This window comes from Citrus clementina, unplaced genomic scaffold, assembly GCF_000493195.1.
Source record: "Citrus clementina cultivar Clemenules unplaced genomic scaffold, Citrus_clementina_v1.0 scaffold_3, whole genome shotgun sequence".
In the NCBI taxonomy this organism is placed as follows: Eukaryota; Viridiplantae; Streptophyta; class Magnoliopsida; order Sapindales; family Rutaceae; genus Citrus; species Citrus x clementina.
The window spans coordinates 49,708,310-49,732,161 of record NW_006262339.1 but is presented as its reverse complement, the minus strand read 5'-3'; the positions used below and the strand labels follow the sequence as shown (position 1 = coordinate 49,732,161).

At 34.4% G+C, this 23,852-nt stretch overlaps 3 protein-coding genes across 7 annotated transcripts; 1 reads left to right on the top strand and 2 right to left on the bottom strand.

The window, feature by feature from the left end:
• Positions 1 to 4,783: 4,783 nt before the first annotated feature.
• On the bottom strand, positions 4,784 to 9,196 carry LOC18049066 (AT-hook motif nuclear-localized protein 1). 2 transcript variants are annotated; one of them, XM_006445179.2, is made up of 6 exons: positions 8,936 to 9,196; positions 7,958 to 8,335; positions 6,677 to 6,744; positions 6,041 to 6,172; positions 5,762 to 5,923; positions 4,784 to 5,490 (listed from the first exon to the last, which is right to left on the bottom strand). In XM_006445179.2, the coding sequence occupies exons 2-6, from the start codon at positions 8,259 to 8,261 to the stop codon at positions 5,209 to 5,211; spliced, it is 948 nt and encodes a 315-aa protein (XP_006445242.1). In that variant the 5' UTR covers positions 8,262 to 8,335; positions 8,936 to 9,196; the 3' UTR covers positions 4,784 to 5,208. The 2 variants fall into 2 exon arrangements, with proteins under 2 accessions (XP_006445242.1, XP_006445241.1); XM_006445178.2 differs by having other exon boundaries at positions 4,785 to 5,490; positions 7,922 to 8,335.
• A 1,763-nt stretch (positions 9,197 to 10,959) lies between these two features.
• On the bottom strand, positions 10,960 to 15,895 carry LOC18049065 (65-kDa microtubule-associated protein 4). Of its 4 annotated transcripts, none has more exons than XM_024189715.1 (14): positions 15,582 to 15,895; positions 15,151 to 15,276; positions 14,661 to 14,748; positions 14,309 to 14,506; positions 13,977 to 14,225; positions 13,674 to 13,883; positions 13,426 to 13,581; positions 13,142 to 13,295; positions 12,794 to 12,945; positions 12,620 to 12,707; positions 12,240 to 12,313; positions 12,081 to 12,155; positions 11,738 to 12,005; positions 10,960 to 11,573 (listed from the first exon to the last, which is right to left on the bottom strand). In XM_024189715.1, exons 3-14 carry the CDS (start codon positions 14,730 to 14,732, stop codon positions 11,125 to 11,127), a joined length of 2,145 nt encoding a protein of 714 aa, XP_024045483.1. In that variant the 5' UTR covers positions 14,733 to 14,748; positions 15,151 to 15,276; positions 15,582 to 15,895; the 3' UTR covers positions 10,960 to 11,124. The 4 variants fall into 4 exon arrangements, with proteins under 4 accessions (XP_024045483.1, XP_024045484.1, XP_024045486.1 ...); XM_024189716.1 differs by having other exon boundaries at positions 15,151 to 15,246; XM_024189718.1 differs by having other exon boundaries at positions 15,151 to 15,159.
• A 3,860-nt stretch (positions 15,896 to 19,755) lies between these two features.
• Positions 19,756 to 22,219, top strand: LOC18049064. The gene has a single exon (XM_006445176.2). It carries the CDS (start codon positions 19,919 to 19,921, stop codon positions 21,851 to 21,853), a length of 1,935 nt encoding a protein of 644 aa, XP_006445239.1. The 5' UTR covers positions 19,756 to 19,918; the 3' UTR covers positions 21,854 to 22,219.
• The last annotated feature ends 1,633 nt before the right edge of the window (positions 22,220 to 23,852 follow it).

The following is a 23,852-nucleotide window of genomic DNA, read 5'->3' as shown; positions in this document are numbered from 1 at the left end:
CCCTCTTTAAATTATTGATATTTTTTTAAAGTTCCTACAAGAAAGATAAAATTAAAAATTTTAAAAATCATCTTTAAATTATTGATATTTTCTTAAAATTCTTACAAAAAAGATAAAATTAAAAACTTGAAAATGAAATAGTTATAATCTTTACCTATGATATTGTAAATCTTTGGAATTGACAAGGATAAAATTGTCAAAATTCCTACAAGAAAGATAAAATTAAAAATTTGAAAAATTCTCTTTAAATTATTGATATTTTCTTAAAGTTTCTACAAAAAAAGATAAAATTAAAAACTTGAAAATGAAATAGTTATAATCTTTACCTATGATATTGTAAATCTTTGGAATTGATAAGAATAAAATTGTCAAAAAATAGGGTTTGTGCTTTTCGTGCCAACAATTTTAATTTTTTTTTAGTTATTTCCGTTTACAAACTGTTGTTAAGGGTAATATTGTCTTTGCACAGTCAACTAACGGTCAATGTTAAAGTTAAATGACGGTAGGGGGTTTTCTATAAATAAATAAATTCTCGCCATTTATTTGCAACAAGCCCAAACCTCAGGGGAGGTTTTTAAAAATTACCCTTTCCATTATGGTTGGAGTGATTTGAATCCATTAAATAATTCTCTGCACCTTTTTACTCTATGCACATATTCAAAAAAATTAAAAATTAAAATTTTACTATTTAAACCCTTTGTAATTTCAAAATTAACCCTAATTAAAAATATCAATATTTTTCATTTTTACATCTCCAAAATTTTGTCCGGAAACATCAAAATCAAACTTCATTTTCTAGTTTTATTATCTTATCTTTCATTCTTATGATTCCTTTTTTTTAACACTAATCATTAAAAAAAAAAAAAAATCACTCCCAGCACATAAAATCATTCATATATATATATATAGACAAACACACACATATTTTTAAAAATGACAATATTAGATTGAACTCTATGAACTATGATCACATAAAATCATAATTCATAAGTCTTCATAATATATATTTCAGTGTTGCTCATGTAAGGTTTCAGTTGGCATGTATGAATATGATTAACAAATAATTTAAATTTACAAGGTAACGTAGATGTGGCTTGAACATAATAATAAGAGAAAGACGATGAAGCAGAAGAAGAAGATGGTATTAAAAAATTATTGTTTAGTCTTAAATGGTAATTTTATTAATAGGAAACTTTGTAATTTAAATTTTTATTCAAAAAATGAGAGTGAAAAATATAATAATTATGGGTTCGACTAGCCTCATTCTATTTATTGAAAAATAAATAAATAAATATTTTGCAATTTGCCAAAGAAGTTAATGTACTGCATTAGGTGATTAAACTAAAAGTAAACGTAACACCAAATACACGCAACACTTTTTTTAAACTCGCCGACCATGAAAAGCGCACTAAAGCAGCATAAAAAATTGGTCAAATGTACATGTTTTCCAGGCGCCAGTCCACATAAGGCCCCACTCAAATTCGATCGAAATTAGATTCAAATGTGAACTTACATAAACGGGTCACTGAATCCAGGAAAAATCTGGATTTGAAAAAAAAACAAGGAAAGGTTAGGTGAATTAGATTTGAGGATAAAGATGAAATTCAAAAGCACATTAATTGTCAAGGGAAGATATTTGTGGGTGGGTAGACTCACTTCGTAGAAGATTACATGGCATCTTTCTAGCACAAAATTGCACTGTATATCAGACCAATGTATGCAAATTGTTCTGACTTTTGATTTATTTATTTATTTATTTTTAATTCGGCTTTCCTTTTCCTAGCTTTACCTCCGCATACCTCACTTATAGTATATTACTATTTCTGTTACGGCAATTTTTTCCACTCATCCATAACCATTTTCCTACTACTCTTTTCTTTTTTCAAAAAAAAAAAGAAAAAAAAATCCCTATTGACTATTGAAATGATGAAAAACAAATTGTAGTCATAAAATAAAAATTTACTATATTCAGTAAATGTGACTTTTAAATAATAATTTTAATTAAACAATCGTTGTTAAAAAAAAAGAAGCTTAAAAGTCATAAATAGTAAATGCCTACTAAATAGTAAATGCTTTACAACTTTAGATTTTTATTTTTAAGTTACAACTTTTCAATATTAATACCAAATGAAAACTTTAATTACTATTATTCATATCTCTCGAATTATTTTTACATACGTGTTATGTAAATTTTAGTCTCTATGAAATTTCATTGGGTCACTGAATTCAAAATATTGATTGTCCAACGTTACAATTTACAAATATATTTGAAAAAAGAAAACTAATTTTTTTTTTACTTTTTACATTAAAAATTTGTCTAGAAACACCACAATCTTTAATGCTTGCTTCCATTTCTTCCCCCCCCAAAAAAATAATAAATAAATAAAACAAAACAAAACGATGACGCCATGAGGGTGTTAACACTTGACATGATGAATGATGACTGCGTCATCCCTAAAATAAATGAGAACATTAAAGATGGGATAACTCTCAAGATTATAAAAATTAAAAAAAAATGAAAAAGAAAAGGTCTTTCAAGAAATAAACCATTTGCTAAAAGCTAATAATAAAGAGATAAGATTTAAAAAATCTGCTAAGTGCTAAGAAAATGAAAATTAAGCTATTTTTTAATTAAATTCTCGGCACTTCCTTTACCTCATTCTTAAATAAAAAAGAGTTTGACAGACTTTCAATTACAAATATCTACAGATTGTGTATGTTACAGACATTTTATTCTTCAACAATAATAACAGAACATGTTCAATTTCAGTTGTATTTTGAATTTGAACATTGTAAAAGCCTTACATTCTCATCTTAGGAGTCCCAACTGCATCTCTAAAACCAGCAACCATCAAGACTCCTTCAGACTTTATTAGTATTTTTACACACTGCATGCCATAGCTTCAGTATTGCACATGCTGATGCTGTTACAACCTATAAACACATATTTGGAGCTGTAGCTACATACTAGCATAATTAACTTGGTGGCTCAAGGCAAAGAAGTGTTTCAGCAAGTGATTCCTCTCTCCATTTCTTATAAACTTGGGCTATGAATGACTCAATTCTCCTTTCCAAATCAATAACACTCTCATCTTCACTGTCAACATCTTCTGTGTCAAGATCATCATCATTATCTTCATCATAGCCATCATCATCTCCATGATGCTCGTTACGCTCCTCGCAGCTATCATAATCTTCATCGTGTTCTTTCTCCTTTACAGTGTACGCTTCATAAATTGAAGGGGGAGAAAGAAACACCCCATCAGAATCCGCTAAAGATGGCTTCGAATGCCCTAGAAAGATGGTGATAACGATAGCGTTAAACACTGCAAACACCGCAACCCGGCTAGATTTTGCCACAATGATGAACTCATAAGTAGACAAAAGAAGCTTGTGTTGCTTATAGACCAAGTATGGTAAGAAGAAAAATAGGATTAATATCACAGGGATACTTAGGAAACAAGTACAAAAAATTTTTGTGAGGTTACCTCTCTTCATGCCCAACTATTTGCTAATATTTTTACTCTCTAGCTAATTGTGCAAGAAAGATCCCTGCTGTTTTTTTAATTTGTGGGTACCTTATATATTATAAGTAAGCCCGGTTGACCAACTTGCTCATTAAAAAAATAACAGCAAAATTTCCAAGAAAGTTTAGAAAGTCCATTTCTCCAAGCAAATAGGATTTGTTTAATGCATGATGATAGTTACCATTCTGTTATCTGAGCAGATGTCGACATAGTTTTGCCAGAGGCAGGTTCACAAGTTAGCGTCAGAAATCATACATAATGCAGCAAACGTCACCAAAATCTGAAGTGAAATCAGATGTAGACTTAGTCTTAATTTTACGAGTCTCTAGCATGCTGACCCCATAATAGTAGAATTACATTTAGCTGCTTAAGGGTATCAAATACCCGCGCTAAAATTTTCAACTGCAATACAATATTAACGCTAGAGTTGGTAAAATTGGTCATCAGGTCGCGTTCGTGTCGCGTCAGTTTTATGTCGTGTCAAATGTAGGTCGACCCAAATCCGACCCATTTAATAATCGTGTCAAAATATTGAGACCCAAACCCGACATAGAAAAATAATCGGGTTACCCAATAACTCGCTTAATATCTATATATTAAACAAAAGTTACATCAAATATTTACACTTTGTCATACATATGTATGCACATACATACATACATAATTTATCAATATTATAAAATATATATATATATCTACTAAAATATTACACACACTATTGAGGTTTTAATTATATATATGTAAATAATATTATATATCAATATTATAAAATATACATGTCTACCAATATTTTATACATTTACACTATTAAAACTCTAAATGTATTTAAAATTTTATAAATAAAATATTATGTCTATATTCATCCTTTTAAAGAATAAAAATATCATCATAATATTTGAGTTTTGATGACAAGAATCTGTAAATTATTTTAAAATAGAAAATATAATCGGGTCATTAATCGGGTAAATGGGTCAAGAATTTTAACCCTAACCCGACACGAAAAAAAATCATATTGACCCAGATCCGACCCATTTAATAATCGTGTTAAATTCAACGACCCATACCCATTTATTGGTGTGGTATTCGTGTCGGGTAATCTGATCGTGTCAAATTTTGCCAGCTCTAATTAACGCTAACACTAGAAAATCAAAGTGCTGGCATTTCTATATTTTAAATTTTAAAGATAATTCACGTTCCTAAAGAAACAGACATTCTTCAATAATTTCAGAAAAGAAGCGGTTTAATTCAACAAAAGAAAACCAGCTCCTAGTAAGTTGTTAGTCTTCGAGCTTGTTGCCCTCTTGATTCGTTACTTTCGTTGAATGAAAACTTGCTGGAGCATCATGAAGTGTAGGGAAGAGCGAGAGAAGTTTTCATCAATGAAATCGATGTCATAAAAACAACAATAAACAAGAAGCTGTCTTTTGCTCTATCCTTCCAAGCCGCTACTTAACTAGCCTACAGATCAGATACAACTACTGCCCGAGCAGACAACATAAAATACAAAAAATTGATGCTAGTTCAATAGGAAAAAGCTGTAACCCTACTTCATCCTATGAATGAATATTCAGTGAACTACACAGGTAAACAAGAAGAAGTAATTTTCAGGTCTTTCAGTGGTAGTGTAGTGGCAAGATTGGCATCAATACTGTCAGTGAGACTACAGATCTTGATTCGGCCTTTAACTTGCAGGCAAAGATATGTTTATGTCGGTTGTTGAATTTATTGGTTCCTGTATGGTTGGCCAGTTGTCTCTCCGGAAAGGTGAAGAAGCTGTGTTTGGCTTTAGTGGGCTAGAATTTTGTTGCCTGTGCCCATCCGTGCCCTCCTTTTCTGCATTATTGACAGGAATGACCCCAACAATGCTAGGAGCTGGTGTAACAATAGCTGGAATGGACTCAGCCTTCTGTTTCTTGGGTTTCTGCTCTTGCTGGTTGCCCGGTAGAAAACTGCCTACCACAACCTGATAAGTTGGATACAAGAATAAATTAGTTCATCATGGTCTTGAAATACGATCACGTTTGTGTGTACTTGCTGATGCAGATCATGGTAAGTAATCCAACACATCAATTTCAAGATACATGCTCTGCCCATGTTGTGTTATGTTAAAAGTCCCCTTGCTAATCTTTTAAACAGGCCATGCATATAATTTTCACAGGGTTGCAGTAAGACACTGATCTTTCTGTTCATCGTCCAAAAATAAGGAAAAGAAAACTGGCAATGAAATTGATCACCTGCACTGGACCCGCTGCTACAAGAAGTCCAGCAACTGCCCCTCCCACAACACGGCCATCCGGGCTTGCCAAAGAGACACTCATACCACCAGATCTGCTCCTTGTCCCTTGACTCTCAGTAAGCATGAATGATCCAGACAAGGAGAGTATTTCAAACCGACCCTGTAAAATAATTGAAAAAACAGAACTTTCTTAAAAATTAAAGTTGAATGTTGAAGCGCAGCAAAACCCTATGCAGCCAAGAAAAAAATATATTTCCAACTATTCTGATCGCCCGACCTCATATGTCAGAGTACCCCCAGAAGAATCAGGTTGACGAAGTGTAACATTTGAAATCACTCCATTAGCGGATAAGATGCATATAGCTCGAGGTCCTTGTTGAGAGAATGATATAACCTTCATCATAACATCCTAGAACAACCAAAGAACACCACCATTGGAGTAAAAAAGTTAAAAAAAAAAAAGAAGAAAAAGGAATATTGCCACTAAAGCATCATGTTTTTCACCATCAAGAACATGGAAGGAAGAGTTAAACATAAAGTTTAACTTATTCTGTCAAATGCCAAACACTGTCTTCACTCATGGACTTATCTTCAAGATAATAATTTTCTCAAAATTTATAGTTCAAGGAAAAAGCAATATCAAGATATAGTCATTTCAGTCAAAAAAATTGCAGATTGAAACTCTCATGCATAATGAGAAAGAACTAGTAATCTAGCAAAGAATAAAAAGTGCAAGAATCCTCGTTGTTGAGCAGCTCTAGATCCTTTCAAAAGTTGACCGCAATGCCAATTACATGAGAACAGAAGAACATTTAACGGAACCAATTTTGAGTTTTATTTATTTATGTCACTGGAACAGCTATTTATGAAATCAATAAGAACATGTTTCGTCTCTTTCTTTGACTAAATGTACCTCGCCAGCATTGATAGTGATGACATGGGGCGTAAAATTTGTGCCAACAGAACAAGCATGCAGCTCACCTACAAAATGACAATTGAGGAATATAGGTAAATCCAAAGCCGAGGATTTGACGTAAATAAACAAGGCGGATGCAGATACTTTTGATGCTACTTGGTCATTGGATTGTGATGAAACTACTTCCGTTTCAACTGGCAAAGCCAAGATAGTTACAAACTGGAACATAAAGAATGATCTGTCCACTGAAGATATAACAATTTTCATCCATGCTATCCAACTACTATCAGATCTGCCACTGCAGCTCATGAATGGTCAGTTACAACCTCAATTGATAAATACCACCCAAATTTCAATTATCTTTAAAGCTACAACAGTTGCAACCTCAATTTCAGTTACCATGAAGCTTAATGATATTAATTAGAGCCAAGTCTCCTAGACCACCAACAGGAGAGAAAGATGAAAATAAACTGTTGAAATAGAAGACCAGATACGTCAGAAGATTAAAATATATGTGCAGGGTCAATGGGGCAGAGGGTATTTTATTTCTTTAAAAAGGCCTTTAGGAGGATAACTGGAAAAACCAAAAAAAAAAAAAGATTTTAACAACTTAAATTAAAAACACCAAGAACCAATAATTTTGTTGATTGATGTGAACATCTCGAGAATGCCAAGAATAGAAACAAAACAATTCTTTCTTTTCCAGAACCAATCTTTTCTAACTAAAAGGCAGTACCAATTAAGTATTCATGTTCCACAAGCATCTTCTAATATCCTTAGCAAAAAAGCAAGGCCACAAAGTACCATGTCTAAGCCACATAAGAAATATTCCTCACCCACCAAACTAACCATAGTTCATAGAATACCCCAACTTTTTACATTTCCAGAACCAGCATATCCTTCCAAATTTAAACAAGAGGAGCTCCTTACAAGAAGATCCCACAGAAATTTGAAGATATATTATCACCGAAATACTTTCACAAGGAATCTCATAAAAGGCAATTTTGAAATCCAAATCCAGCAAAAGAGAAGTCCCAAAAATCAAATAAGAAATTAGCAACAGTCAAATGCAGAAAATACCAATAAATATTCAACAAAACAAAATCATTTCACTCTCATCAAATATATAACCTTGCATGTTCACAGTATTATGATATATCCATTTCAGTAATTCAGAGCTAGCTAAAACAGTGCCAAAATGCAACAAATGCAGCTAGAGAGACAGCTTGATACCGACACTACCTAAATTGTCCATTCCCATTTTCTTGTAGTGCTTACTTTCATGACCGCTAACCCGTCCTCTTCCTCGCTTCCCAGAAGGAAAATCACCAGAAGGCGGAACTGAGGACGAAATAGGCATGGGTGACAATGCCATAGTCCCGTCGGGACCATACTTCCTCGGTCTACCTCTCTTCTTCTTTTCTTGGGTGCCAGTCAATCCTACACTAACAGGGGACGTGGTCACCGCCAGAGATCCTGATACCTGGGTTGGATTTTCGGTTCTTGGAGCCACGTGATAGGCTGATGGTGCTTCAGCTCCTATCACTGTAACTCCTGTGCTCATGCCTTCTCCTGCTTCCATTGATTAATAGTTATTCAAAAATCCAATTTTCGCCAACTCTGACTACTCATATCAGCATAACCGCCAGACCTCACCTGCATAAAATAAAAAAAGAAAAATGAATTGAACTCCTAATTTACAAAATTATGTCAAAAAATAAAAATTGCAAGTAGCATTCTCTTCCATCTATCAAACGTGGGACTTAAGCTAGGTTTCTTTCTGTATCACACAAAAATTAGAAAATGAATCATCAAAAAAGAAAAAAACTTTACTTAAAATGCATCTAGCTGAACATTTTCTTTAAGCATTATCATCGGTAAACTTGTAGGCTAAAGTACTAAATAACATCAAACTTAACATCTTTCTAAACATACTTAAAGATCAGACTTCGTCAAATCGAAATTAAGGATTTTTTTTCTTTAAAAAAAAAAAACAGAGCACAATATGTAAACAGATATTTAAAAAAATTATGAAAATTCATTAAGCGTTCATAAACAAAGCCCAAGTTCAAAGAAAAAAAAAATCATTTTGGAATTCATAATCTTCTACTCAAAGTAACAATAACTTCTAACAAAACAAAAACTTAAAAAAAAAAAATAAACGAGAAATTTGGGAAAAAAAAATAAAGAACTCTGTTCATAGTTTAAAGATCACGACCTGTAAGCGTGATTCTGACACTCCAAAAAAGCTCTTACCTCAACTGAAACTGTCTGTCTCAGACCTTTTTCACATTTGCAGAGCTCAAACAGTGTAGTTCAGAAGCTTCTCTCAAGTGAAATCTCCAAAAATCACAGTTCGGTTACAAAAAATAAAAAGCAAAGAAAATAATTTTCTTTGTTTGTTTCTTGAGAAAAATATTTCTCAAGAAAAAGTTTACCCGATTTTCACCGTAGGCCGGTTTTTTCCTTCCCTTGTCTTAACAGAGACTGAAATGAAAATAAAGAAAAAAAAAAACTTAAAAATAGATTAATAGAGAGCAATTAAAAAAAAAAAGGTAAAATAATAATTAATTATTTGCTAAACCCGATAAAATAAAATTTGGTTAAGAGAAAATTTCACGTCCGTGAGGGCCATTCAATTTTGAAAATTGAATAAATGGTTAAATTGGTAATTTTGGTTAAAAAGATTATGGGAAATAAGGAAACAAATTTGAGTACCCCCCTTTTTTTTATTTGTTTCCCGTTTTCCATTCAAAGCTGAAAAGGAGGCACCGTTGGGCCGACCATTTTTGCTGCCGCTGACCTGCTTTTTTATCTTTTTCAAACAAAATCGAAGATTTAGCGTTAAGCATTGCCCTCGTTTTAATGACAAATCACGACAATTTGCCACTGAAGAGTGTAGAATTTTTAGTTAGGTAAAGCTGATGGTGAGAATCAGATATCGGCTGATTCGAATACAGTTGGAACCCTGAGACGCAATCAGCCAATCATATTCCGTCATGTTTGCGTCGTTATATTTTTTGAACTCACCATCTCACACGTGGTAAAATCTTAGAACCCATAACGTTTCCAATTGCCACAGGTGTTTAAAACTCTATTGATATCTACCTCGTTTAGTGATTTAAATCATTTATTACAAATTTAAAAGCAGCAACAACTTTAATTATCAATTGTCCTTCGTCGGTGGAATTTAGTTGATCATTTGATTAGTATGTACCCTTCGTTATCGCCCAGTCTCTAAGTTGAACCCTAAATTAAAACGTAATACAGTAAATAATATGAGATTCATAGTTTATGTGATATTTTTTTTCTGATTAATTTTTCGTTATAATACTTTTTATTTATTTATTATTATTGGTATTATTATAATTTTTATAAGAGTATCATAATTTTTTTAATTTTATTCTTTTAAATACTTATTTTTGTGATAAATTAGAGCGCGAAAAACTCACCCACAGAACTCTCTAAATAAAATAAATTTATATTATTTTTTGTAAATTTTTTTTATCAAAATAATTATAATTGTAACACTATTCTCTCTTTGAAAATAATGAGATAAAAAAAAAAAAATCGCTTCTGTAGTAGATGCTATAAATTGTAAACCATTTGGCCCGTCATGGTGTGGTAATCAAATCAGTCAACAACAAATTGTGGTCTCCTCATACGTAGGAAGCTATGATTGGCTGAGAGTCAGGGTGAGGTCTTGGAGTAGTTTAAAGTCAACAAATGCTGACTTGGTTTGCTGGATGAATGGCGCTTACACTTGTCCGAGGTTGCTTGTCTCAGCCTCTCTTAAGCTATCGTATGGCAGCACTTGCACCCTCATCTGACATTATTTTATTTGTGCCGTGCCGTTTCAACCGTTAGATTCAAAATTTTAAATAAAAAAAGAATTAGGATTGATAAGATTAGAAGTCAGCCGTTCCCAGCTATCCAATCAAAAGCACTTTGAAAACCATTCTATGTACAGCCGATAATCGTCTTATTCACATTGGTCAAAAATTTTAGTATACGGTGTGCACATGGCTCGCTAACTTCTATGTCTTCTTTATATATATATATATATAGGCAATATGCTCTCTAAAGCGTACCCTACACTTCATTAAAAATACTCCACAAACTTTAGGCTGATCTCAGTGTGTGTCCACAAAAAGATTTTTATATCATAACAAACATTAATCGATAATCGAATCAAATAGAAAGACAAAATAACTAAATCCTTCAATCAAATCACTACAAGTATTGTCGTAAAAGACCAATTTATAATTTTGAACCAACTTTCTCAATATGGCAGGACAGATTAGGTGATAGAAAATTATCACTCTTGTTGCTTATAAGAAGCCAATCATAACTGGCTTCATGGCTACTAAGATGAACAACTTAAAGCAGCAAGATGTAGCCTTTTTTTTTTCGGGTTTTATTTTTGAACGGCAACAGGATGAAGCCTAAAATTGTACCTTACTAGGACAAATAAAACCAGCTCTTACCTCTTCAAATGAGTACTCAATTTTATCCCCAGTCCTTTCATTTGCCTTGGCACCAAGAGAAACACAAGGGGTGGCTGGAGTCATTGCCATCAGCATAGGAGCAGTAAATGTTGAAGGAGTTTTTGGTACTGAAGGCATTGTATTTGGTGCTTTGTTTCCTTCATTGCATGCGACAATTTGCTTGGAAGGAGTCACGGCCACACTGGGAACTGCTTTCAATGATGTCCCGTTATGTGTTCTTTTTTTATCTTCCAAGAAATTTGCAATGTTGGCCTTGGAGGAAATTGCCAAAGAAACAGGAGAGAGGGGCTTCCGAGCAGACTTTGACTCAACTTTACGTGCCTTTGCAGCAACAGAGGAGCAGCTTTTGTTTACTACATTGCCTGGAATCTCTGAATTTCTCCTACCTATGAAGTATAGTGATTAGGGGTACAAGATGGGACCAAAAATGTCAAATGAAGCCAGGCACTCTCATAGACTATTTAGCATGATTAGCTTTCTTTCCAGTGACAGTATAAATCAGACATATAGTTCATGCAAAGAAATATAATAAGATCAAATGGATGTTTACCAGAACCAGCTGCAAGACTAACAGATTGTGGGCGACCAAAGGGACTGTTTCGATATAAACCGTCAATCTTCTTATTAGAATGCACACACAGAGCTTCTTTTTCAGGCTTTAAGTTTTGAAGCATCACTCCACCAAGGGAGAGTTTCCTATTACTTGCAATTCCTGTTAAAGTTGTGGAAGTCTTCCTTCCACTCTTTGATGGACTAGGTTTCGATCCATAAATTGCTTCCTGCTCTGCTATAAGCTGTACCTGAAGTTTTCTGTGATCCTAAAATACAAAAACAAGTCAAGCAAGGACCATAAACAGAAACATGATTATATACTAGAAATTTTTAGTTTGTACTTTCTGTCTCTGCCTTTCTAACTCCTTCTCTTGCCTCATGCAGCTGTAATCTTCAAGCATAGAAATAAGTCGTACCTAGATAACAAAACAAAAGTGTGAAGAGTAAATGAATATGAGACATCCAGCCCAAAGCAAGGGTAATATCAATAAAGTGCTTACACCATCATATGAAAATTCAGTTCCTGTTTCTTTCTCCCAAGCTGTTACTTTACAAGTCAATGCTTCCACCATTGCTGCTCCAGTACCATAGATTAAAAAAAAAATCCATCAAAAAATAAAGTAGCAGTTTCACTAATTTTTATAGGCTAATATTTTAACTGAAACATGAGTTTTTGGCCGTTTTATATCAAATCGACCAATATTTTATGTATGACACAGCAATTTTAGTAGACCATAACAGTATCCATGCTCACAAAGTGACCTGTCATTTGTGCAGATTGCATATAAATATCAAATATGATAGATTTGGAGTCTCATTTAGAACCATAAAAAATCTTATGTTACAGGGGATCAATTCAGAGTAAAAGCAAAAACTTTACCAGGAATTTTGTTAACCAGGACACGGGCTTTCTCAGCACGTTTCAACGAAAGATGTGAACCTCTTCCAGCATTATAACGATTATCATCCTAAAATTCCAAGAATATTTGCATGGATTGGAATAAAAATAAGGACAGAACTGCTTACATTCTACTGAATCAACAAAATCATTTACCCTATTGTATTCCTCCAGCCAGGACTCTTCCTCACGTGCAGTGAACCACTTCTCCACCTTCTCTAATATTTCTTTTCTACTTGAAGCTTCCTCTTTGGCTTTGGCAATTTGAAGATCAATTTGTTCCAGTAGGTCCATGAAGTCCATAGAACCTGCAGAATGGGGATAACACAAGTTAAATGGAAGATCAAACAAAAAATACCCCTGACCCATCAGGATTGGAATTTCAAAGTGAGTTGCGCAACAAACTCAAGAAGAATCAAGAAGTATTTGAAACATTAAAGTGAATTTCAATTTACACTGTTTGAAATGATTTTTCTAGATTAATTACTTGGTCCAGGTTTTTACCAGACTCTATGGCTTCAATTGAAAAATCCCCAACAGTTTCTGTCACCGTGTGCATCTTCCTCAATATCTCTGCTAGCTCTAACTTCTTCTTCAGAACAAGCTCTTTCATTTTGCTGGATTTTAGCTGTTCCAGTCTTGACACTTCCCCCTCAACCTGCATGGGAAAGGCCCACTCTGCTGTTTATATAACCATAATACTTTCTCACATGCACCAGAGAATACAACAGAGAAAATGAACTACAAGTTGCCATTTGGAGGTTTCCAATTTAAAACAACATACTCACATATTTAATATTGTTCATGGAAAGAAAATTGGGCTCAGTGATTTCAGGTTCTAAAGCAGCAATTTTACTGGTAATGTTGTGAAACATCTCCTGCTCCTCTAGTGGTGTGTCCATCAAGTTCCATAGCTCGACCAAGGAAGTTGCAAGATGTTGAAGCTGGTACAAGAACAGCTAAATTGGTCAAAAGGCTAAAAGAAAGATTTTGCAACCAGGAATGATAAAAGAACTACAGTTACTAAAGTACAAACCTTCTGCATTCTCTGTATCTTGACTTCTTGCAAACTTTGTATAGTTGTGGCCATCTTCTCAATTGTATCATTACTGACATCCTTACTTGCTTTCGGATCATTCAGAGTTGGGTGGATCTTACAAACTGTGTCTTTGAAATCCAAACCGAGTACCATACACAAGGAGTTTACATTGCTGAGATGCTTCATTACCTTCCTCAAGCGGCTGCTCTGCAGGTGAGGGAAGAAAAACAGTCAAATAAACATATTGTTCCGATAGAATAATCAAAGGAGAACAAAACTCTTTTCCCATTCGCAACAAACTTTCTCTTCTTGAAGATAAGCCAACTGGCTGCGCAACTCCTTTAATCTTTGCTCAGACAAATCAGCCTCATCCTCAATAATCTTGTACATATTATCTTTTGGACAAATCTCGTTGGATATTATCTGTAACTGATTTAACACTTGAAGAAATTGATTCTTTCTATCTATCTTTCTCTGGCGCATATCCTCCAATAGTGGAGTAATGGTTTTAAGTTTGTCCCTCAGGTTTCCACCAGCTGTCCAATCACACTGAATCATACAAACAATAGATGAAGTCATCAACCAACTTAAAATAGCTGAAGATTTCTCTCATCAAATCTAAATATACTTACATGCCCCGGTTGCTCACCCAATGTGGAGCATATGTCAGCAACTTCAGCTTCAGAGAGAGCAATTGCTCGTAGAAGTTGAGCTCTGGAAATTTTTGCATCATCTATCTTTCTCCCATATACAGCAAGGCACTCTTGTTCAATTTCCAGAATCATCTTATCCCTTTCATTGTCAGACTCTCCAACTTCATCCCAGATTTTCTAATATAAAAAATGATCGACGGACAACAACCACAAATATTACTATTCCAAACAAATTATTCAAGTGAAAGAAGTGGTAACTCAAGAAACTAAAGAAGTACATATAATAATAGGTATCTAAGGAATACATCCTTATAAAGATTTTGAGAAAAACCTGTAGTTCACATAGTAAAGATCCACATGTAGTTTCTAGACGTGCAAATTCATTGGGATGATGGTTCAACATGGCAAGGCACCTATCACTGAAGTGACAACAATTACCATAAGATGGATTTATCACAAATGATCTGAACTGGTTAAAAAAAACAAAAACAAAGTAATAACAACAGCAACAAGTGATCCTAAAGAAGGGCTCGGTTGGTTCAAATATTAAGGGATGTAATTAATTTGAGTTGGGGTGGGGTGGGGCTTATAACTAAAAGAACAACAAAATACGTTAGTCATCTTAAAAATGCAGGAGAAATTCTGATCTTCATAATTCTATAGTCATCACCAAAACCGTAGATTTTGTTTTTGCTTGTTAAGCAAAAGCAACTATCATTGGAGGAGCAACAGTTGGCATGAGAGAGTTTTATCACAGAATTATTAAATTGATAAAAAGTAAATAGAAGAAATAATTTAAAAAAAAAAAAACAAGTGCTGACCTTAAAACACTACAGAAATGATGATCTTCAGCAAAATCCTACATACGTTCCAGCTTTTATAGACTTCAAAATCTTGTTAAGCAAAAGCAACTATCACTGGGGCGGCAACAATTTCAGTGACAGAGACTTGTCACAAAATTATTAAATTAATGTCAATTACCTTCAAGAGTAATAGAAATTCTAATCCTCCTGATTCTATAACGATCGGAAAAATCTAGATTACGCTGTTGCCATTAAAAGCTTCAAGTTCTTGTTAGGAAAAAAAAGAAAAGAAAAACAATAATCTGTTTCTTTGAGGAGCCTTGCTCCACAAGTAACCGCGATTGCCAGCAAATAAACTCAATCAGCAGGACAACAAGTGTTACTCACCGCAAGATTGGGGAATATTCAAGTACCTAAACATAAAGGCGCGCAAATCAACTAGCACTTACACTGTTGGGACGAAATTTGATTGGTGTAAAATTCTGTCACGAAAGCAAACGTTTGTAGTCACCGGAGGATGGAGAAACTGTGACTCCCAAATGACGTAATTGCCACCGGGGGATTTATTTCGCGGCGAGAAAACGGATGTGTTTTTTAAAATAAAAAGGGGAGCGTCCGTCTAATCTTCGTTGGGAGCCTTTCAAAAGCAACGCTTGAACTTGTGAGGAGGGAAATGAGCAAATGCATTGGAGCCGTTATAAAAGGAAAGCAATTGGGCCGGGTAGCCTGATCTCGACTGCGCAATCGGGCTAAATGTGACGGCAAAAACTACGAAGAATTTGAATTTCAAATGAAAATTTTATTTGAAAATAAATAATAACGCTTACGATTGGTAGGACCATTTGATTATATTAAATGTCGTGTCGTTATATGTTGAATTGCATTAATATCCAGGTATTAATGAATCATGAGTCCCTATATTTACCTATCTTTTATCCACCTTTACAAAATTTAAAGGTTCGGAAATTGATATTGAAGAAGAGCAATAGTAGAAAACTCAACAATTAAGTCCAACTTATTTGGCATACAGTCATTAGATGGGTACAATATTAATTTTACCAATTATGAAACACTTGCAATGAAAGTACACCTAAAGATTTAGGCATCATCATATTGTTTAGTTAATTCATATATTAAACAACTTTCATGAAACATTATAAAATCACATTACTTGTTTAATTACTCACTTTGTAACGCGCAACATTATTCATCAAATCATTTTGGTATAATTTAGCAACTTATTTTAGTGTGTTTAGAGAACTAGAGTATTAGATTCAATATTCTATTATGTAATTTTATAATTTTACGTCAAATGTTTAAGTTCATGAAATAATGTTACCTCATTGTTTATATTCCATTTAGGGTTATTATCATTTTACTACTTTAAAAATTATCAAATATCAAATGAGTACAACAAGTATTGTCTCATATCATTTTCCTACTATATCTTTATAAAAATATCATTTTACTACTTTTCTGTTACAACAAATATCATTTTACTACTTTTCCGTTACAACCGTTAGTTAACCAGTTAGTTGACTAATAAAATACAAATTTTACCCTTCGTGATTAAAAAAATAATAAGACAATTTTGTAATTCATATATCATAATTCCAGCAAAAAGAATTATGTTAGTATTTTATATTCATTTTAATAAATATATTACAAATTTATTACAAGTATTTTTTTTTTAATCATGAAGGGTAAAATTAGTATTTTGTTAGTCAACTAACTGGTCAACTAACGGTTATAACAAAAAAGTAGTAAAATGTAGGGATGGCAAAAGTCCCCACGGGGATGGGTACCCTCGGGATTTTCTCCATTCGGGGAGGGTATGGAGATAATTTTATATCCAATTTCTTATTTGGGGAGGGGACGGGAAAATTTTTTTACCCAATTTCTTATTCGGGGAGGGGACGGGGATGAGGTGGAATCCCCATCCCCCTACCCATTTCCCCATTTTAATTTTTTAAAATTACTAGTAAATAAATAATAAAATTTAAATTATAAATTATAAATATTGGTAAAAATAAAAAATATCAAAATATTTATATTATTAAACTTTTAGGCCTAATTAACTAATTAAAGTCCTAAATTTTTATTTAGGACATTAAAAAGACCGAGTAGATTCTAATAGCCAAACATTTTTTTTAATTTTAATATTCTTTAAATATTTTAAACTTAAATCTATTTTTTATTTATTTATAGATGTTATAATTGCCCACAACGAATCACAATTTTAATATCTAATCTAATCTAATCTAATATTTGCTTTTGATTTGCTCCGATTTAACTATTGTGTTGTAAAGGGAATAGTCCACATTTATAAAGTGTCCACGCCACCATTGAAAAAGTTAATTTTGAATCTAAATTCGATTTTATTTGTAACAATTTTGTATTAAACTATTAATTTGTTCATGATAGTTTGTAAAAGAAGTTTGTATCACTTGCATATTGCGTTACTTACTAATTTAATGTATGTAACTTTTGTAATAGATATTAATGTAAGATATATTTTGAACTTTACTTTTATTTGAATTTTTTATTTTAATATGATTAACTCAAAATCGAAAAAAAAATGTATTAGTTATTCGGGGATCCCCTGTTATTATTCGGGGAAGGGATGAGGATTCTCTCAAGTAATTCTGACGGGGACGGGGACATACGCAAAATATCGGGGATGGGTACGAGGAGATCGGTCCCCTCCCCCCCCCCCCTCCCCATTGTCATCCCTAGTAAAATGTTATTTTTATAAAGATATGATAAGAGACAATACTTGTTGTAGTCATTTGATATTTGACAATTTTTTAAATAGTGAAATGATAATAACCCTTCCATTTATCAATAAGTAAATCTACTAATTAATTAATATTTATTTCCATCATTTGTTCCATTAAAAATCAAAACACGTTATTTTACATAATCTGATAATCTTAATCTTTTGACTATTAGTTGAAAAATCTCTTGAGCTGAAATAAAAGATATGGAGTCAAATCTTACTCACATGAATAGTGAAGGAATAAGGTATATACACACACATAATTGCTTGTTCCAAACATAATATCATTTTCATTGCCACTCTCACAGGCATAATTATCAAATTCTTTCAAAGAGGATATTATATTCCTTATTGTAATGTGCATATAAGAAGTATTATTTTCCATGGCTCTCATTATAATTACGTGGAATGTTTTCATACACCTAAGTCTTCACATGACTTCATATTGTTATAAGAAATGCATATATTATTACTTTAAAAACCATAAAGATTCAATTTCAATATACTGTTTGTTTGAACAGCCTCCGAATAATTCTCCAAGTTATTTTTATTAGATTGGCCGCTTGAATTTAAATATAGGAGGATTAAGCATTAAAAATTTGATTAGCTAAAAGATATGTTTTAAAATAATGAAAAAAGTTAAATATAATAATTAAAAAAAAAAGATATATTGAGAGAAATTTATCCTTATTTGAGATGATCAGCCGCACGAGGTTGGATTATATTACCTTAATATATTTTGAGGACGCCAACCATTCGATTCCAAGCCCAAATGAAATAAAAAGCTAATTAAAACTTTAAAACATAAATTTATGCATCATATAAAATATGAATATGGCTGATTTAATGTAACTTATAGTAAACTCAAGAAGTGCATTCAATAACTTAAGATATATTGACAACTAAACATCACTTGAGTTTATGGATGCTATTCTTATAATGTATGCATTCAAGGTGTATATGTGTACACTTTCACTCGCCAAATCTCTAATAAGAGTAAAGAGCCTAATATTATCATCTTAAAAAACATTTCGTGGACGATAGTCTACATTTTTAAATGTTTTTTTGAAACGATCTACATTTTGACTTAAATAAAAAGTAGTCCCACACTAAAACAAACCAACCCCACATAAAATACTGTCCTGATGCATGCACGTAAATAAAATCAAATTCGGCAGTTTAACTACCGTCTAGCAACTCAATCAAGGCAAAGAATTGAAGAGCTTGAATGACTAAAGTAGACGACAAGTCAAGTGATAAATTCACTTTTGAAGAACATGATTCTCTCCTGATCTGAGTTATACTGATCTTTTATCATGTGTTTCTTAGTGATAGAGTGGTAGTGTACGAGTAAAATTTAACTTTTTTTATTTTTTTTTTATTTATTAACAAGCAACCAGTAATTGAGTGGTTTGCTCAGAATATGATCAGATTATGAGAGAATCCTTGATCTTTTAGACTGCTCGTGATTTCACATCTAAATTTCTCATTAAAGTTCTTAAAAGACAAATTACCCTTACAACACCGTTAATGATCATACCATGCCACATGGTTCAGATAATGGTCATTCTCACGTATTTTTCTTTTTGTAACGCTTATTATTATTGTTGTTGTTTTTAATTACTTGCTGAGGACTAGGTACGGTGCCCAGTGGGAATCAAGCCAATGGTATCTTATAATGATCTTGTGATTCTAACTAACTATAAAAATATGAAAAATACATGTATCAGGTCAGTATATTATATAATTCTATTAAAATATACATTAGGATAAATAAAATAACGCAACAGCAACGAAACAAGAATTAGGACAAAAGGGGGGGGGGGGGAAGTAAAAATAAAAATAAAATTAAAAATAAAAAAGACTTTTTTAAGTCGAGAGAGAGACAGTGGGGAAGAAACCCTTGGGTTCTAAAAATGTCAGAGAAACTGAACATAGCGTAGGAAGTTACTAAGAAACTGCTGCTGCTACTCTTTCTTTCATCATCCTCTACTTGGCTCTCTGCTCATGAATCCGCACAAAACTGAAGACGATCTCTTTCATCCTCATCATCATGATCTGGTCCCACCACCCATGATCATCAACCACCACCACCACCACCACCACCACCACCAGACGGAATCTCAGCCGTCCATCCACAATCACAACCACGACCACAACCCCAATCACGATGACCCGGTTTCTTTTTCTTCCCTTCCTGAAATCGTCCTGTTCCGTACCTCTTCCGAGGAATCCCCAAGTCACTCGTCTTCCGAAAACGACGACGCAGCGACCAATCATACGAACCATGACGACGTCATTAACAAGGTGCCGAATCAGCCTCCCGCGTACATTAGCCCCGAGCCTCATATATCCACTCAATTCTACACTTTCAACGCGGAGTCTCACGCTTTGATGATCCGGTGCATTCTGGAGCAGCGGCTCGCAACTCCAGCCGAGATCCGCGCCGCCACGCCGCGAGCCGTGCTCAAGTCTTGGCGGGCCGTCTGGAAGGACCGTAACGAGGATACGGCCTACCTCACGGCGTGGAAGCGAATCCAGGACAAGCTAACGGCTCACGTGGACCCCGCATCCGGTAACGAATACCTCTGTTTCAAGAATAACTCGCAGCAATATGTCTCTCACTTTAATCAATGGCAAGATATAGTTATGAATTTTCATGGCGATGCCGATTTAAAACACTTAGGGCTTAAAGAAACTATAGAGAGAATTAAACAAGTCTGGACAGTGGGAGCTAAATTTTATGGCATACCTGAAAGTTACATTAGGGTTTGTGTGGCTGCGTGCCCTGTGTGTTCCACTTCATCTGGCTCTGGTTCCAGAAGCAAACGGCGTAGGTTTGAGTATACCGAGTCATTTGATGTCCCTGCTAAAGAGGTGCCACATAGGTTACAGCAATTAGCAGCAAAACATAAGGTTGTGCTTTGTATTAGGCAGAAGTACATCAGGTATAAGCCTTTTATGGCTGAAGTGAAGGATTATGCTTGCCATAGGGCTGGGGAGCCTGCGGCAAAGAAGTCGAAGATGTTGAAGAGGGAACCCTATGCGTCTAAGAGGTGTGGCTGTGGGTTTAGGATTAGGGCGATAGTACCAATTGCCAATTACAATGAGAAGGATAAAACGTTTGTGTATCAGGAGGAGGGGATGGCAGTTTTTAAGCTGTATGCAGTGCATTCAGGGCATGAACCGGGGCCATTGGATGGCAATGCGAGGATTATACATCGTCTTGTTGGGTCTAAAGGTGGGTATCTGATGGATCAAGATACTGTCTATGGGGTGAGAGAGGATCATGAGGGATTTGGGCTGATGGGGAAGGATGAGAGTGATTTGCAGCTTTCAGTTTTGCAGCAAGTGCAGGAATTGAGAGCTGAAGTCGCGTTGCTAGAAGCGAGAATTGGGAAAGTCCCACATGAGTTATTGAGTTCAGTGTCCCAGCAACTGTTTGATGTACTGGATAAGGTTAGAAGTGTAGGGGAAGATGGTTCGAAGTCACTAGGGTTGATTTCTGTCAAGCCGCATTCAGATGATGTGCTGGTGGGAGAAAGTGATTTAGTGCATTGGAGAACACTTGGTGATGGCAAGGAGACAGAATTGATTGAGGACGATGAAGATAGTTTTGGGCGAACACTTGGGGATGTTGTTCCTTGGGACCAGATGAGAACAGAGTGTAGAAGTGAAAAGGATCTGATGGGCGAGCCTTGTAAGCCTGATAAGTGGTTGAAGTGCAGTGATTTTGATGATAAGAGCATTCTTGACTGTGAAGATACCAAACTAACCAAGCCCATCAGACATGATGAGTCAATTGTGGGTGATGTAAGTCTGGTTGGTCTACCAGTTGACAGTTTCTACCAAGACAATCCTAAATGGTATGATTCTCCTTGTGGATTGGACTCCAGTGCAGATTGCGGAGACAGTGGATTTAGACATGGGGAGATTGTGTAGAATGCTGAAGAGACTGGTTGACCCTCTCTAACTTAGTCCTGACTTTAAATCTTGCCAATTCATCTCTTCTTACAGCTGGAATTGGGTTGTATATTTATGTATACTGAAGATTGGACATTTTACATGCTTGTAGGTTTGCAGTGTGTAATTCTGTAAAGTATAGCCAATTGGGCATCTCTGCACATACCTTATCATGACTATTTGTTAACTTGTCAGGGCCTTCATGATTTTTGTTGGGGTTCTTCCTAGAATGCACATCAGACTTCTTTTGTTTGTCATTTGAATTGTTGTATGTGTAACTAGGCATGTGCAGTTTCACCCCAGATTTATTCTCAGTGATGTGTATGTACTTTACGTTTACTTTTTATATACATTTTAATTATCAATATTTTCCAAAGCTCAAAGAATGATTTACATGCTTTGCCTGTCTTTGCTGCTTATAGAAGGGCTATACGGTTTATTATTGTATGGATGTGCTAGAAGTTGCCACTATCATGCCAATTAGGTGCCTTTGGTTGGGATCTGGAAGATACATAACTGGTCCACTCTCTTAGCTACAACTTATATTTTTCAATTGACAGCTATAAATGCTATGCATGCTTGTGGTGCTAATTTGTGGACTATTCTGGAACACAATAGCTATGGCAGAGGTTAATTGCTTTTTTACTCAGGTCTCTATAGAAGCTTTTAACATTTACTTAAAGTTGGTGTCAGGTCTACTGCACTGTGTGTTGAAAAATGGTGGTTAACATGCACCATATCTTGGTCTTCTTGCTCTGCTCTTGTTATCCCTAGAAAACAAGTTTAAGTGCTATGTAGATTTGATGCAGGCCTTGTTCCACAAGCTTAGGCAAAACAATTGTAGTAGCTTGTCTAATGTTTTTACTTGTAATTTGCTGAGCTGGGTAAAAATTTCTGACTTGGTAGAAGGGCAGTTAGGTGAAGTGTGCACATCTTGTTCCTTGTGGGTGCATCCTGTGACTTGATATATTATTGTCTGGTTCTTGCCGATGTTATAATCAATTTTTCATATTTTTCTCTTATTTCAGAATTCTTACTTCCTGCTCTGATTGTCATGTTTGTCTGTATTTGAATTGCGTTGTTCATGCTTCTTCTGGCTGCAAACACTACTGTACAGACAGTGCACACTGTTACAGAAGCATTCTGGTTATAGTTCAATTGTGAGGACTTAAAGGTTAAAAAGGTATGCTTTGGGGAAAATATCTATAGAGTTAAGACTTCACTAGACAAATATTGCTTTAATTTCAGTACATATCTGCCAAACTTTTTAAATGCTCGGCACTCTAAACATTTGGTCTACTTCAATGTACTGATTAGATCTTTAATACAATTTTCAGTTTCTAATTTTAAAAAAGAAAAAAAAAAGGAGTTTCCGAAGTTGGTCAAAGTCTCTGCTATAGATGCATGTGTTCTTGTGTTCTTTTGTTTTGACATTTTTTGCTTTATTATATTTTGTCTTGTCCTCTTTATATCACTTTCCTTTTTGTTGGTTCAGATGACAAACTGCTGTTAATCATGTTGGGACGAGATATTATTTGTTCAGATGACATTGTTATAAATCATAGGGAGGTTTGTACTTGTTTTGTCAAATCGATCAAGATATGACTACTTTCTCTAATTATAAAATCTCTAATGCTTCTTTGACTATGTCCCAAAGTCCATGTAATATAAGAATTGGTTTGTACCAATAAACCTGTAGGTTTCTGGAGCTGTTGAAGATTCCAGCTAGTGGTCTGATTGAAGAATTGTCTGTTTCTTGAGTCCTTGGCGTGGCATCCTGTATGTGCTTCTGCAGTTCTGCTTTGATGGATACTGGGTTTTCAGTTGATTATGATGGGCAAAATTTGATTGATTAATAATTCTACCAACTTGACTCTTGATATAGATGTGTAGCTTCGAACTCAATTTGTAGCCTAGGATTGATGTCAACCGTAATCTAGTTTAATGGCTTGCAAGTTTTTCCCACACCCTCCACCCC

Coding starts and splice junctions, on each gene's coding strand:
- LOC18049065 (XM_024189715.1), bottom strand. CDS start 14,732: ATGTTGAACCATCATCCCAATGAATTTGCACGTCTAGAAACTACATGT. Junction 14,226..14,308: donor TGGGTGAGCAACCGGGGCAT/GTAAGTATATTT, acceptor TGTATGATTCAG/TGTGATTGGACAGCTGGTGG. Junction 12,946..13,141: donor AATTGAAGCCATAGAGTCTG/GTAAAAACCTGG, acceptor CCCATTCTGCAG/GTTCTATGGACTTCATGGAC.
- LOC18049066 (XM_006445178.2), bottom strand. CDS start 8,261: ATGGAAGCAGGAGAAGGCATGAGCACAGGAGTTACAGTGATAGGAGCT. Junction 6,745..7,921: donor AATGGGAATGGACAATTTAG/GTAGTGTCGGTA, acceptor GTCATTTTGTAG/GTGAGCTGCATGCTTGTTCT. Junction 5,924..6,040: donor GGGGTACTCTGACATATGAG/GTCGGGCGATCA, acceptor ATTATTTTACAG/GGTCGGTTTGAAATACTCTC.
- LOC18049064 (XM_006445176.2), top strand. CDS start 19,919: ATGAATCCGCACAAAACTGAAGACGATCTCTTTCATCCTCATCATCAT.